General features: G+C 49.0%; 1 protein-coding gene across 5 annotated transcripts in view; it reads right to left on the bottom strand.

Moving 5' to 3' along the window:
* Positions 1–12365, bottom strand: part of TSPAN4 (tetraspanin 4) — a 2753320-nt gene that overhangs the window by 764277 nt on the left and 1976678 nt on the right. For 4 of the 5 annotated variants that reach the window (XM_085644888.1, XM_085644889.1, XM_085644887.1 and 1 more), the window contains 2 exons: positions 6807–6877; positions 1486–1565 (listed from right to left, as the gene is read on the bottom strand). In XM_085644888.1, the coding sequence (XP_085501014.1) occupies positions 1486–1548 (63 nt within the window). In that variant the 5' untranslated portion in view covers positions 1549–1565; positions 6807–6877. Of the gene's footprint in view, positions 1–1485; positions 1958–6806; positions 6878–12365 lie in introns of those variants that run through there. The other variant, XM_085644886.1, reaches the window with a different exon arrangement.

Below are 12365 nucleotides of genomic sequence, written 5' to 3'. Positions count from 1 at the left end.
TTGTCCCACTCACCCCCGTGACCTCCTTCTCGGATTCCCTCATGAACACCCAAAAGTTCCCGGCAGCTCTCCATAGCCGCTTTCTAACATACATTTCATTTGTTTATAGAGCTGGTAAAGGCTGGCTTTACTAATCCACTCAGCTATCCACATGAAATACAGATCTGTTCTCTGCAGCGGGCATATTAACCCACTGCGCTACTTCATGGCGAGTCAAAACTGCCATTACCCAAAGCGGTGATCTTTCTCTAGCAGGAACATTAATCACAAGAGTTATCTTCACATTTGTGTTGCTGCCTGAAAGCTGGACGCACAAGGAACTCTGCATCAGATGTTTTTAAATAAACGTTATCGTTAAATACAGTGCACCCCCCCCCCCCCAGGTTAGTGCATCCCCCCCTTCCAGGTCAGCGCCCAGTGCCACTCCACTTTCTTAATTTGACACCTCCACCCCCCCCCCCCTCCCCCAACCCGCCCCAACAGCGTGCTGGGTTAACGACAGGGTGCATAGAGGGAGAGCGGGTTCAATCTCACGACACCGTCTATACATTTGGGACTGGGGAGCTAAGAAGCAACAGCTTCATGTTAAAAACAAAACCACGTTTCACAGAAACAAATCAACAATGGCGGGAACAGCACCGAGGGGCTTATTTACAAGCCCCTTGTGCCACTTTTGCGTCACTTTTCCCATGTGGCGCAAGGGGCTTGTAAATCTGCCCCTGAGTATGTAAGCAGCTTCTAATCTTCCCACGCAGGTCTATGAGCCTTTCATCCTCCAGGCGTGAGGAAAGGATGGCTACTGATCCTGCGATGCTAAAAGATGCAGTTGTAGCTCTTGGAGACCTTCGAAGGCGTTCAAGTGTTTCATGAAAAACAGAGTGACCGATCCGACCCTCTTGGACCGTCGGTGGACACCTCTGTGCGAGACTACTATTTTTTTACTTGTCGCACCTGCTCACATACAACAGTAGCTTCAACAAACCTTGACACAGTCAACTGAGCAAGGAGACTTTCTGCTAAGGTAGAGCTTTCAAAGTCACATACACTTCAGAGGGCAGGCTCCGCCCCAGAGGCAGCAGGGTAAACACATGACATATTACTTTCTTCATAAACGCTAGCTTCTGGGCAACATGTGCTATACAACAAAGTGCAACTAACATACAATTATTAAATATAACAAACAAATACAACACACCACGGCCTCGGTAACACTCTGACCGACTCAAGCTGCGTAGGGCCGGTGAGCAGCTCATGCAACCCTGGGTACCTCAAACCCTCCGTTTATTTTATCAATAACTAAGAAAAACGACTGAAGTCAATCTTTTCAGAAGAAACAAACTACCCTGTGCACAGAGCTGCTCGCTCCTGGCGCTGGACGCCCTCGAGGTATGAAGAACAGTCTGACAGGGGCGCGCGACGGGCCCAACACAAGAGGCGCGGCTGCAGCACACACGAGAAAAGAGCGGGAAAGTGACGTGTACTCACCCAGAAGAGCAGGTTGAAGGTGAACATGAGGTACTTGATGCACTGGAGGCAGTTGCGCGCCATGCTGCACCGCTTCAGCTCTAGGAGAAAGATAAAGGAGAGGTCCAGGTAAAACACCACGTACTTGTTGCCCTTGGGAGAGGTGTATTTGGCCTTGGTGGCCTTCGGGCCGGGGTTGGTGTGGAAGCCGAAGAAGGAGCTGCCTGTGGCGCCGTACATGCTACTGTAGCGCCGGAAAGCCCCGCCCCCCTGGGGGAACGAGAAGTCTTTGCTGTCCAGGGACGGACTGCGGTGGTATGTGGACTCGTCAGTGCTGGAGCGGCGCATGGTGGCGGCAACACCGGCACTTCCCCCTCACCCCCTACTGCCCTTCACTCAGCGTCCTGAGACCGAACATCACTGGGGAGTCAATCCGCACAGTTACTCTTAGGTCAGCGCGGTGGGTTAGTGCGCCTGCAGCAGAAATCCGTGTGCAACCTAGAGTTCAACAGCCTTTCATCCTTACGCGGTGGATAAAATGAATCCCACAGAGCGGGGTGATAGGAACATGTTGTTACAGCGCCTTGGTGCGGGCTTCTTTGCAGCTACAAACGCAGCCAGTTATTGCTATCTATCCACCGCGTGCTGCTGCTTAAGGGGGTCAGCGGAGCCCCCGGCCCCAAGAGCCCGGCGGGGATGTGAGAAGGAGTAGCCGTGCCCCTCTGCAGGGTTCTTCTCCTCATTTTCCTCTCCTCCACAGCAGGACGGGAGCCCCTGCCACCTGCCCTCCCTGCGCGATGCCCTTGGCTTGGGTCCTCATTGTTGGACACCCCGGATGCTGCGGCGGGGAGTCCCTGCTCCTACGGTCTCCTCTCCCCTCCTGTCACAGGTCTCTCCTGTGGTACATGCATGCATCCGATGGGATGGAGAGCTGGTGCATGTCATTACTGCCTGCTCAGCACTCTCCCAGCTCGCGCTCCCCTCCCCGCCCCCACATCCAATCACACGCTTCCTGCTGCAGCATCATCCCCTCCCCTCCGCTGCCGGACCCACGCACTCTGCTCGGCTTCTCCGGAGACAGGCAACTCTCTAGCCAAGCTCAGCCCATGTGGTACCCGGCGCAGCCGAGAAGGGGTTGGAGGGATGAAGGACACTGCAGTCCCGGCCTGCCCTTGCACCAGCATCCCTCCTCCTTCCACTGGAGGTTACCCTGGCGGGTGCGCCCTGCCCACACCGTGCTCGCATCAGCACCCTGTGTGCAGGGGGACACACTCGCGAGCACCCTGCCTGCCTGCTCCCGCTGTGCACACGGAGACGGAGACCGTGAGGTGTGCATACTATGTATGCATTCTGCGCCTCGAAGCCTTTCACTGAAAGCAGAAGTGAGACCTAGACACACTGCTCTAAATGTTGTGGGTGCACCCGTGTGTCTCAAGCGTTTCACTGTACAGAAATGGAAACAGAGACATTTCGAGAGGTCACATATCCATCCATGTGTCACAACGTCTTGTAGTTTGTAAATAGCGCGCTGCAGGCTTATGTCTCTATATGTTACAGATGAACCCAAAGTGTCACAACATTTCTCACTGTGAACAGTAACACCCGTACTTTAATTTATTTCATATGTTTTCCCCGTACCTTTCATTGCATTTCACTGTATACAGAGAGACACCTACAGGCCATGCATGTCTCTGTGCTACAGATGTACCGCGTGCACAGAGACAGCGCCATACATTTGTGTATGTTATAGACTCAGCACGTGTCTCATAACTCCACACTGTGTACAGAAGTCCGGCATATTCGTACATATGTCCAGGATGAACCCCACGCCTCACTTCACCTTTCAGTGAGTAGAGGCGCGCCCATACGTGTCTGCGTTATTATGCCCCCCCCCCCCTCCCCCATGTGCCTCAGAGCCTGCCAAAGTATACGGTGACAGATATCCATGCATGTTTATGTGTTAAAGATACTCCCCGTGTGTCTCACAGCCTGTCGTTGTGTACTGACGCATATCTACATTTCTATATGTGAAAGCTGCCGCCAGCGCGCCTCATAGGCTGCGTGCAATCGTAATATAACACAGTGAGCTATGAACTGCCATGACAGATCTGCATGAAAACTGCAAGGTATAGGTTAGAACGCTTTGTTTTTTCCCCAGGCTCAAATAATCCTGATGTAGCTAAAAAGGCAGGAGTATAAATAGATTCTTATTAGTAAAGCGAACCCCAACCAGTGTGCTACTTTTCAATCCCGAGCTTGTGCTTCTGCAGACGAAGCACCCTTTAAATACAATGCAAAACCCTATGGATGACACGTGACTCCTGCACCTTGAAGTCCTCTCTGTCTTATGTAACGTTTCCTATACACTGATCTCCACATGTATGATTCATTGTCTCTGTATAATTCGTGTGTGGTGTAAAGGGCCCTGACACCCTACACTGGTTTGAGTGGCACTATAAAACAAGTGAAATTGTCAGGAAGCATCTGACCCAACCGAGGGAGCAGAAGAGAATGAACGAGATGACGCAATCCCTTCATGTATATCTCTCCTCCTTTACTTACAGCCCCCCTCCGTCGTGTGTGCTGTAAAGGGCCCTGACACCCTACACTGGTTTGAGTGGCACTATAAAACAAGTGAAATTGTCAGGAAGCATCTGACCCAACCAAGGGAGCAGAAGAGAATGAACGAGATGACGCAATCCCTTCATGCATATCCTTTACTTACAGCCCCCCTCCGTCGTGTGTGTTGTAAAGGGCCCTGACACCCTACACTGGTTTGAGTGGCACTATAAAACAAGTGAAATTGTCAGGAAGCATCTGACCCAACCGAGGGAGCAGAAGAGAATGAACGAGATGACGCAATCCCTTCATGCATATCTCTCCTCCTTTACTTACAGCCCCCCTCCGTCGTGTGTGCTGTAAAGGGCCCTGACACCCTACACTGGTTTGAGTGGCACTATCAAACAAGTGAAATTGTCAGGAAGCATCTGACCCAACCGAGGGAGCAGAAGAGAATGAACGAGATGACGCAATCCCTTCATACATATCCTTTACTTACAACCCCCCTCCGTTATGTGGCACGATGCCCATCCGCTGGAGGTCGAGGATGATGCACGAAGAAGTGGCCCCTTTAAGCGGGGTCCAAGTGAACCTGGGAACGCTGATGTCAGGAGTGACTTGGCATATGAGAGCGGTCTACGGAAGCCAGAGCGCGCGCTAGAAGAACAAGCATTTGCAATGCGATAGGTCTCGCAGTTACGCAAGTTTGAGCTATTGGCATTGTAAATGGCTATGCTTTTTATTTTGGTATTAGTTTTTAAAACATTAATAAAAGACATTGTCATTTACAATGCCAATAGCTTAAACTTGCGTTAATGCGAGACCTATTGCATTGCACATGCTTGTTAGCAATGTTGTAGCAAGGTTGTCACTGGGCCCAATGCCAACAAGGAAAAGGGGCAGTGCCCCCGGTTGCCAGCAGAAGACAGCCAATGACGAGGCTGAGCCCCTTAGCAAACCTTTTGTAAATAATTCCCTTTCACTGTATATGTTTACGGAATTAGCAATTTGTTCCCCAGTCTATTTCACATGGGATCGCAATATGCACTGTGCGCATTACCCAGAGGCATAGCTATCAGGAGGGAAGCAGGTGCAGTGGCACCGGGGCTCAGCAGTATAAAGGGCCCCTTGCCCCCTACTTATTGCTGACATTTGTTACCAAACCAGGACATGGAGGGATGGGGTGGTGCAGTCTCCTTTCTTACATTTGGGTCCCTGGCCCCCTGGTTACTCCTCTGCTGGTAGTACCACAAGTCAGGGCACATTTCCGCGAAGGAAATCTGTGCGACATTGTGTAAAAGTACGCAAGCTGTTTTTACATATATATGCTGTGTAAAGGCCGGATGTGTTAATAATGAGTTCTTCTTTATCCAGGGATGCAGAATTGAAAAAAAACTTAGTGAGTACGGGCACGCACATGTCCTTTACAAGTCAGGTCTTGACTGTTTGCATATCGTCCCGCTGTATAAACTCGATTTTAAGCGCGAGGCAGGCCTGTGTACTATGGGCCTGTCACAGCCCTGTCTGAGAGGCAGGGAGGGCCCCCCCTGGGGTGGAGGGATGACTGTCAGATCTGAGGGTTGAAACCCAGGAAGAGGTGTGTGGTGGGTCAGAGGGAGCACCTGAAAGACAAAAGTACCCGAGTGGACACGCCTGAGCTAAATGTGGCCTGGTGCCAGGGGGTCGGACCCAGCAGGGAGAAGTGATCTGCTGAGCCAGACAAAGGGAACGCCAAAGCCCCCGGCTGCACCCCGTCGGGGTAGAAGGACCTGTGGGGTGCTTCCAGCGCCCCCTGTTTGTCTCAGCAGTCCAGGCGCCTCTGTGAATGAGCAGTTCCGCTCCGGCCACAACCGGCGCTTCTCTGGGCAGGGAGGCAGTGCCGAGGCTCCACCTCCCTCCAAGCCCCAGCCTCCGAGCTGCCTCAGACTGAGGAACAGCTCAGCACATTTCTGAGGCTGCAGGAGGCAACACGGGTCTAGTCCCGCAGCCCCCCAACCTCACTGGAGAGAGGCCAAGCTCTGAGAGGCAACCCCGGCACGCTCGCGCCCCTCATCTTCAAACTTCCAGCAGAGAGGATTAAAAATCACTGCTGTGTAACACCAGCCTCCGGGGACAGGAGATGTGCACGCGTACGGAGTGCACATCTCCTGTCCGTACACGTGCACATCTCCTGTCCGCACGTGCCATCTCCTGTCTCCCTTCGGCACAGAAAGCGGCAACAATAGATCTCGCCAAGGCGTGCAGCGCGCATGTGCTGCGTCGCTAGGTGAGACCTAAAAAACAAAACGTGGGGAAAAGAAACAACGGGGTCAGACGACCGTTCGGAGGACCGGGGACCCGAGGAGGAGCCAACGTCAATAACCGGAGGCATAATCAAGCCCAGGGAAGGACGCAACCTTAACGAGAGAGGTACAGCCAGACCCAGCAAAGAAGAGAAAACTGAAGAAACCGGTGACCGGGCACAACAGAACATACCAGAACTACCCCGCCATGGCCCGGAGGGACGTGGCTCTCCCAGGTGCGTGGGCGATTACGGGAGTACTTAAGGGGAAAATAAACAGAAAGAAATTGAGGGGTTGAGGAGGGAGAAGTGGGAAGGACCAAAAATAATGAAGGGGAAAACCTGGAAGAGCAATATGTTACTTGTTTCTTTCTGCTATCATTATCCCTTCCTCCAAGCTTTGACATGGAATCTGGTGTGTTGAATCCATTTTTTTCTACGCCCCTCACTCTCTCCCTTAAGCAAACTACGAAGAAACAAACTATTACAACAAAATACTTACTTGAGCCTTTCTTTTGTCCGAGGAACGACGGTGGCCAGGTAGACTCCTTAAAGGGACTGACTAAGAAGACCCTGTGGAAAAGGAGACAAGAAAGGGAAAAGACATTTGAAAGAGTGGTAGAAGCACAAAAAAGTATATACAAAGAGCCCTTATATGTGCTGAGTTTTATTCTTATTAGAAACTCTCACAGAAATACATGTGAGAGAGAGCTATGGAGACATGAGGAACTCTGTTGGAGAGTGGTAGTTAGGGTATCTGTGAAGAAGCTGGTCTTTGGGGATGTGAGGTGCCGGTTGTCATACTGGGTGGTACCAATGCTAAAATCCGCCCTGAATACAAACAAAGCAGGCCACGTTCAATTGCATCACCCACTTTGCCTGAAGGCTAACAGGAAGGGATCCAAGTCTTCACTTGCTGCACTTGCAAGACTAGCTGCAAGCACTCAATTAGAATAGCTGGCGCTGCAATGTTATTGAAACACATAGCTTTATTGTTCGAACAGGTATGCGGGTGTGCATCATCTCTGAAACTCGAATTAGGCTTTCCTTTTAAGGCTAAGAATAGTTTAGTGAATAGAAAATTAGGGTGAGATTGCGAAGAAGTTATACAGCAAATATGTTGGAATGTTTTCTGTTGTTTACACTCTTAGTAAATATTGCAGCTAACATTCTTAAGGCTACAATTTGGTTTATCTTTATTTTAGGAACAATCCACATCGTGTACACTAGGAGGGCTTTTTGATTTTAAAAATACATCTGTGAAATGTATCCATTGTTTCCACATGTTCTTGTGAGAGTTCTTCCTTAAAGAAAGAGTATTTTGAGTTCTAATAAGTATTGCTTTGATTTTTTCATAGGGTGGATCATTGCCTAAAACACATCTCACTCAAATATTGGTCAATTGGTCGTGGGTTGGTTGCAGTCCAACAGGTTTTCTGACTCAGGTTGGCACATTGACTAAGTCCTTAGTGCCAGGAAAACTAGAAACCCAAATTCTGGACCGTATTTTAAAGGATGATTGAGAAAACATATCATAACTATACTTTTCTATATGTTATAGATGCACCGCGTGTTTCTAAGAGCCTGTCTCTGTGTACAGAGATACACACCCATTACTGTGTACCAAGATAAGCACCATATATGTCTATATGTTACAGATGCACCATAGGTGTCTCATAACCAGCCACTGGGTATAGACACATCCATACAAGTCTATATACCACAGATACACTCCACTTGTCCTGCAGCCTGCCACTGTGTACAGACACACCCATACATTTCTATATGTTAGAGATGACCATAACCTGTCACTGGAGAAATAATTACCATCAATGTCTATATGTTACATACAGACATATGTGCATAACTGCTGTGTGAAGAGATGCGCATACATACATGCCTATATGTTTCAGGCGCGCCCAGTGGTGCAGAAGCTTTCATGGTGTATAGGGAAAGCTGTATTCAGACATTTCACTATTTAATGAATTACAAACTTACTGGGCAAAGTAGAGTTGAGATAAAAGCAGCAGTCTTCATTGTCAAACAACTGGGCATCTTTCAGCCTCCCCCGTGCCCAGCAGAAGCGACAGGTCCCGCTTCATTAAACCTGTTTGTGATGACGATAGTCAATGAGTAATATTTCTTAAACTATGAACTATGGCCTGCTTGTGGCTATAGGGAGAACCTACTAGCTGTACACTGTTGAGACCTATGGCAGGTGAATGCAGCCACATTTCACAAAAAGCCAGGGCCCTCCTCGCAAAGTGTTTTTGCCATGAGCAGTCATGCTCCTGTCCAGTTGTGCCAGCCGATGCTTACAACCCTCTCGTGCATTTGGGTATCTCTCCGAATGGCAGATGCTAAACAGCGTTGTTTTGAAGCAGACATTTTGAGGTGGGCCACAAGGATACTGCCAGTCCGGGCAGCAGCTGGCCAGCAAGGAGGGGTTCCAGTTTCCATCCGCTCTTCAAGAACAGAGATTCAGATGAGCCTTTTAACTAGATATTGACCGCCCTTCTTGATGTGGATGAAAGTATAGGCATAATGTTTATTGACTGAGCTGGAAACATGGGTTGAAGAGAAGAGATCCCTGCCCTTCTATAAAAGGGGCTTGAGGGACTAATGCATTACATTTGGACAATGCTTTTGCTGTATCGATATTAATTCGTAAAACTGTTCACCCATCGGGACTTGCTTATTCTCATGTACTGTGGATCATAGCACAGTCTTCGATGGTGTGGACCAAGCACTATTATGGGAACAGCTTTAGTTTTAGGGCAATTTATTAACAGGAATCAGGGCACCCTATGAAAGGAGGTGGGAATTTGTAACATATGATCATATTTCTGGTTGTATTCCAATAACGAAGGGGTTGAAGCAAGGGTCTGTCCTGGCCCTTTTTCTATTCAGCCGCTACAATGCTGATCTGGGTCAAAATTCGCACAAGAAAAATTATTTTTTACCAAATTTGGAGAAGGCGCACATTTAAATTCTGTGGTACGCGGCCAATCTGGTCATTTTTGACTAGACTCCTGTCTTTGGTAAGATCCTTAAAACAGATGGCCTTATACGATGCTGATTAATCTACATCAGTGCAATCATTTCTTGTGACTCTCGTCATGCTGCCGCTGTCATGATTATTCTGCTGAGCAGAAAGTAACACAGGGAACTGGAACTCCTTACCAGGTGAGCAGTGAGGTACTTTTTAAAGCCTTGAGCACCGTTTTTAAAGCACTTCATGGGATTGGTCCAGAATATCTACAGAATCAATTTAAGTGGTATACACCCACAAGAAATTTACGCTCCTCGGGTGCTAAATTGGTGACTGTCCCGAAGATAAAAAAGGTCTCCTGGGGAGGCCGAAGATTTGTATTCAGAGCGGCTAAGGCGTGGAATGATCTTCCGGGTCAGCTTAGAAGTGCACCTGATCTGTTGTCTTTTAGAAGGGCACTCAAGACTTGGTTGTTTATCCATTAGAATTTCTGCACTGCCATTAAATAGTCTGACTCTTCTTGGTAACGGCCAGTAGGAAAGGTAACTAGCGCCAGGACACCCCAGGGTAACCGTTGCGCTTTACAAATTAATTAACATAACATAACATAACAGTGTGCACACCAAGAAGCTACAAACAATAACAGTAGAAGGCGGAGGAACCCAAAGTCTTGCACCCCACACCTCAGGGCCGGCCTGGCCTACAGGCTGCCCCAATAAGTCCAGCCGAGCCTGAGAGGCCAGAGGGCTACTGACCACTTAGACCATCTGACATGGTCGCTGGCGTAGTGCTACGCGGAGCTCCACAGAGTTTGAAAAAAACTCTGTGGAACTCCACTCCACTCCCTCCCCCCTCCCAAAGAAATTACAAATTAAAAAAGAAGGCCCTGACCTGCGTGGCTGCCTCCTCCTCTGCCTGGCCGCTCTCCTTCCTGCTTCTCCCCGTCCTTCTTCTATGAAAAAACTGCTATGTTGTACGTCTTGAGCATGCGCTTGCACACGCATAAGACGTACAATGTAGGGTTTTTTCATAGAAGAAGGACGGCGAGGAGAAGGAAGGAGAGCGGCCAGGCAGAGGAGGAGGCAGCCACGCAGCTAAGTGCCTTCTTTTTTAATTTTTAAATAATTTGGGAGGGTGGAGGGGCTGGCTAACTCCGCTCCGCCACGGAGTCGGAGTTTTGCCTACCTCCGCGTTCGCAACAGAGCGCAGCAAATCTCTTAAAACTACTCTGGCGGAGCCGAGTTACCCACCCAGGTTAATCCTTAATATCAACGAAACGATTCACCACTCAGTTATATGTGACTGAGTGGGAGATGGTATGCAGACGCCACAGAGTGAGAGCTGCAATGCTGTGGGGTGGCAGCAGCTGCTGCTGGCAGGTGGAGCTGCCAGGCATTGTCAGAAAGTCAACACAGCTTTCAGCCTGTGTCATTCTTTCTACTAAGAGGATATTCCCAAGTGGACGCCCCACGCCCCCATCATCCAGAGAAACGTCTCATTGGCTGTTCTGCAGTCAGGTGTGGGTCTACTGTACCTGTTGAGTGGGGAAGGGGAACATTCTTGTTTTTATTCCCTCTCAGAAAAGATACAGGACTACAAACTGTATGAAATATATATTATGAGATACAGTGGAGCAAATGTGAGGAAATCAACTACCCAGTGAATAGCACCGATGGCCATAGTGCATTGAGATATCAGACACACAGAGGTGGGATTTACAGCCAAGGTACACCCTTGATAGACGCAGACTCTATTTTCTTGACGTACAATCACAATCCAGGATTTGGATTCAAGTTTTGGCTTCCAAAGTGGCCAGTGATGACACAATGGGGGAGAAGTCACTGGCAGCACAGGCTGTTATTTCATCCAGTATTTACTGACATCTACCTTTTTTAAAACATACACTGCTAACCTTTTAATCTCAGCAAAAAACAAAAACATGATAGGTGAAATGCTCAAGGTAGTCGGGCCGCATTACGTCCATCATTTTTTGCCAACTGTGCCATTCTCGGCAGAGGTCAGTCACTGGAAGTGACTTTTTGGTCCTGCCCCAGTAGGGAGAGTCTAGCCCAAACTGCCATGCCAGGCTCCCTTCGAGGGGAAAAAAACAACCCCTAAAATGTTTTGGAATAGTTGGCCTGGCAGGGGAGGCAGCTTGAGTCCTGCGGCACAGTGAGCATGGGACCACACCTGAGCAGTTTAATCACTAAACTGTCAATTCTGAGCTAGTAACAAACTGAAAGTAAAGTGCTCACCACATGTGAGCAGATGAAAACAGAAGGAAGCAGAACGCTATGCTTGCAAATGCAGATAACATACTAAAGAACCTACTTAGGTCTTTGAGCAAGAATTGTTGCACTTGAGTGGCAGAAAAGAGCACACTTTCAAAGGTGTCGCAGACATATGAGAAGATTAGCTTGGGCTTGGTTTTGTGTTTCCCATGAATGCTCCACACAAAAGCTTCCCCTGCTTCAGTGGCGTAGGAAGGGGGTGCGGTGGGTGCGGGCCGCACCGGGTGTCATCACTGAGGGGGTGTCAAAGTCGCAAAAATATGTGTTTTAAACACATATTTTTGCCATTTTGTCAAGCCGGGGGTGACAAGAAATTTTCCGCACCGGGTACCACCTGACCTAGCTACGCCACTGCCCTGTTTTTCCGCAACAGCACGCAGACCAAATCACCAACACTGTGTATTGGTAACCTGCCTCCCTGAGAAACAAACCTCGTTCTGGGGACTGCTAACCCCTCCACCATTCCAACTGATCAGCTTCGAACTCTCTTGCTGAGCCCAGAGGTTGTATCTCCAAATTAACAATCAGAGGTGCCTGTCTGTAAAACAATGGAACTGAGGTGCTACAGGTCGCTGAGGCCTCCTCAGCTCTCCAGCGAATCTCGTAGCTACTGTACATCCACCCCTAAGATGCAGCCTTGTCTTACACAATTTAAACACAGCATGGGACCACAAGAGCGAGTACCACTGTGGAGTAGAATTAGCAGTCTGCGAATGTCTGCAGAACTCCATGACCCCTTACAGCCCAGTGGCCTTTTCAGGCACTGAAAGTTAGGAGC

This window comes from Triturus cristatus, chromosome 3_1 (assembly GCF_964204655.1).
Source record: "Triturus cristatus chromosome 3_1, aTriCri1.1, whole genome shotgun sequence".
In the NCBI taxonomy this organism is placed as follows: Eukaryota; Metazoa; Chordata; class Amphibia; order Caudata; family Salamandridae; genus Triturus; species Triturus cristatus.
Note: the sequence above shows the minus strand (reverse complement) of the source record. Positions and strands in the feature narration are given on the sequence as shown.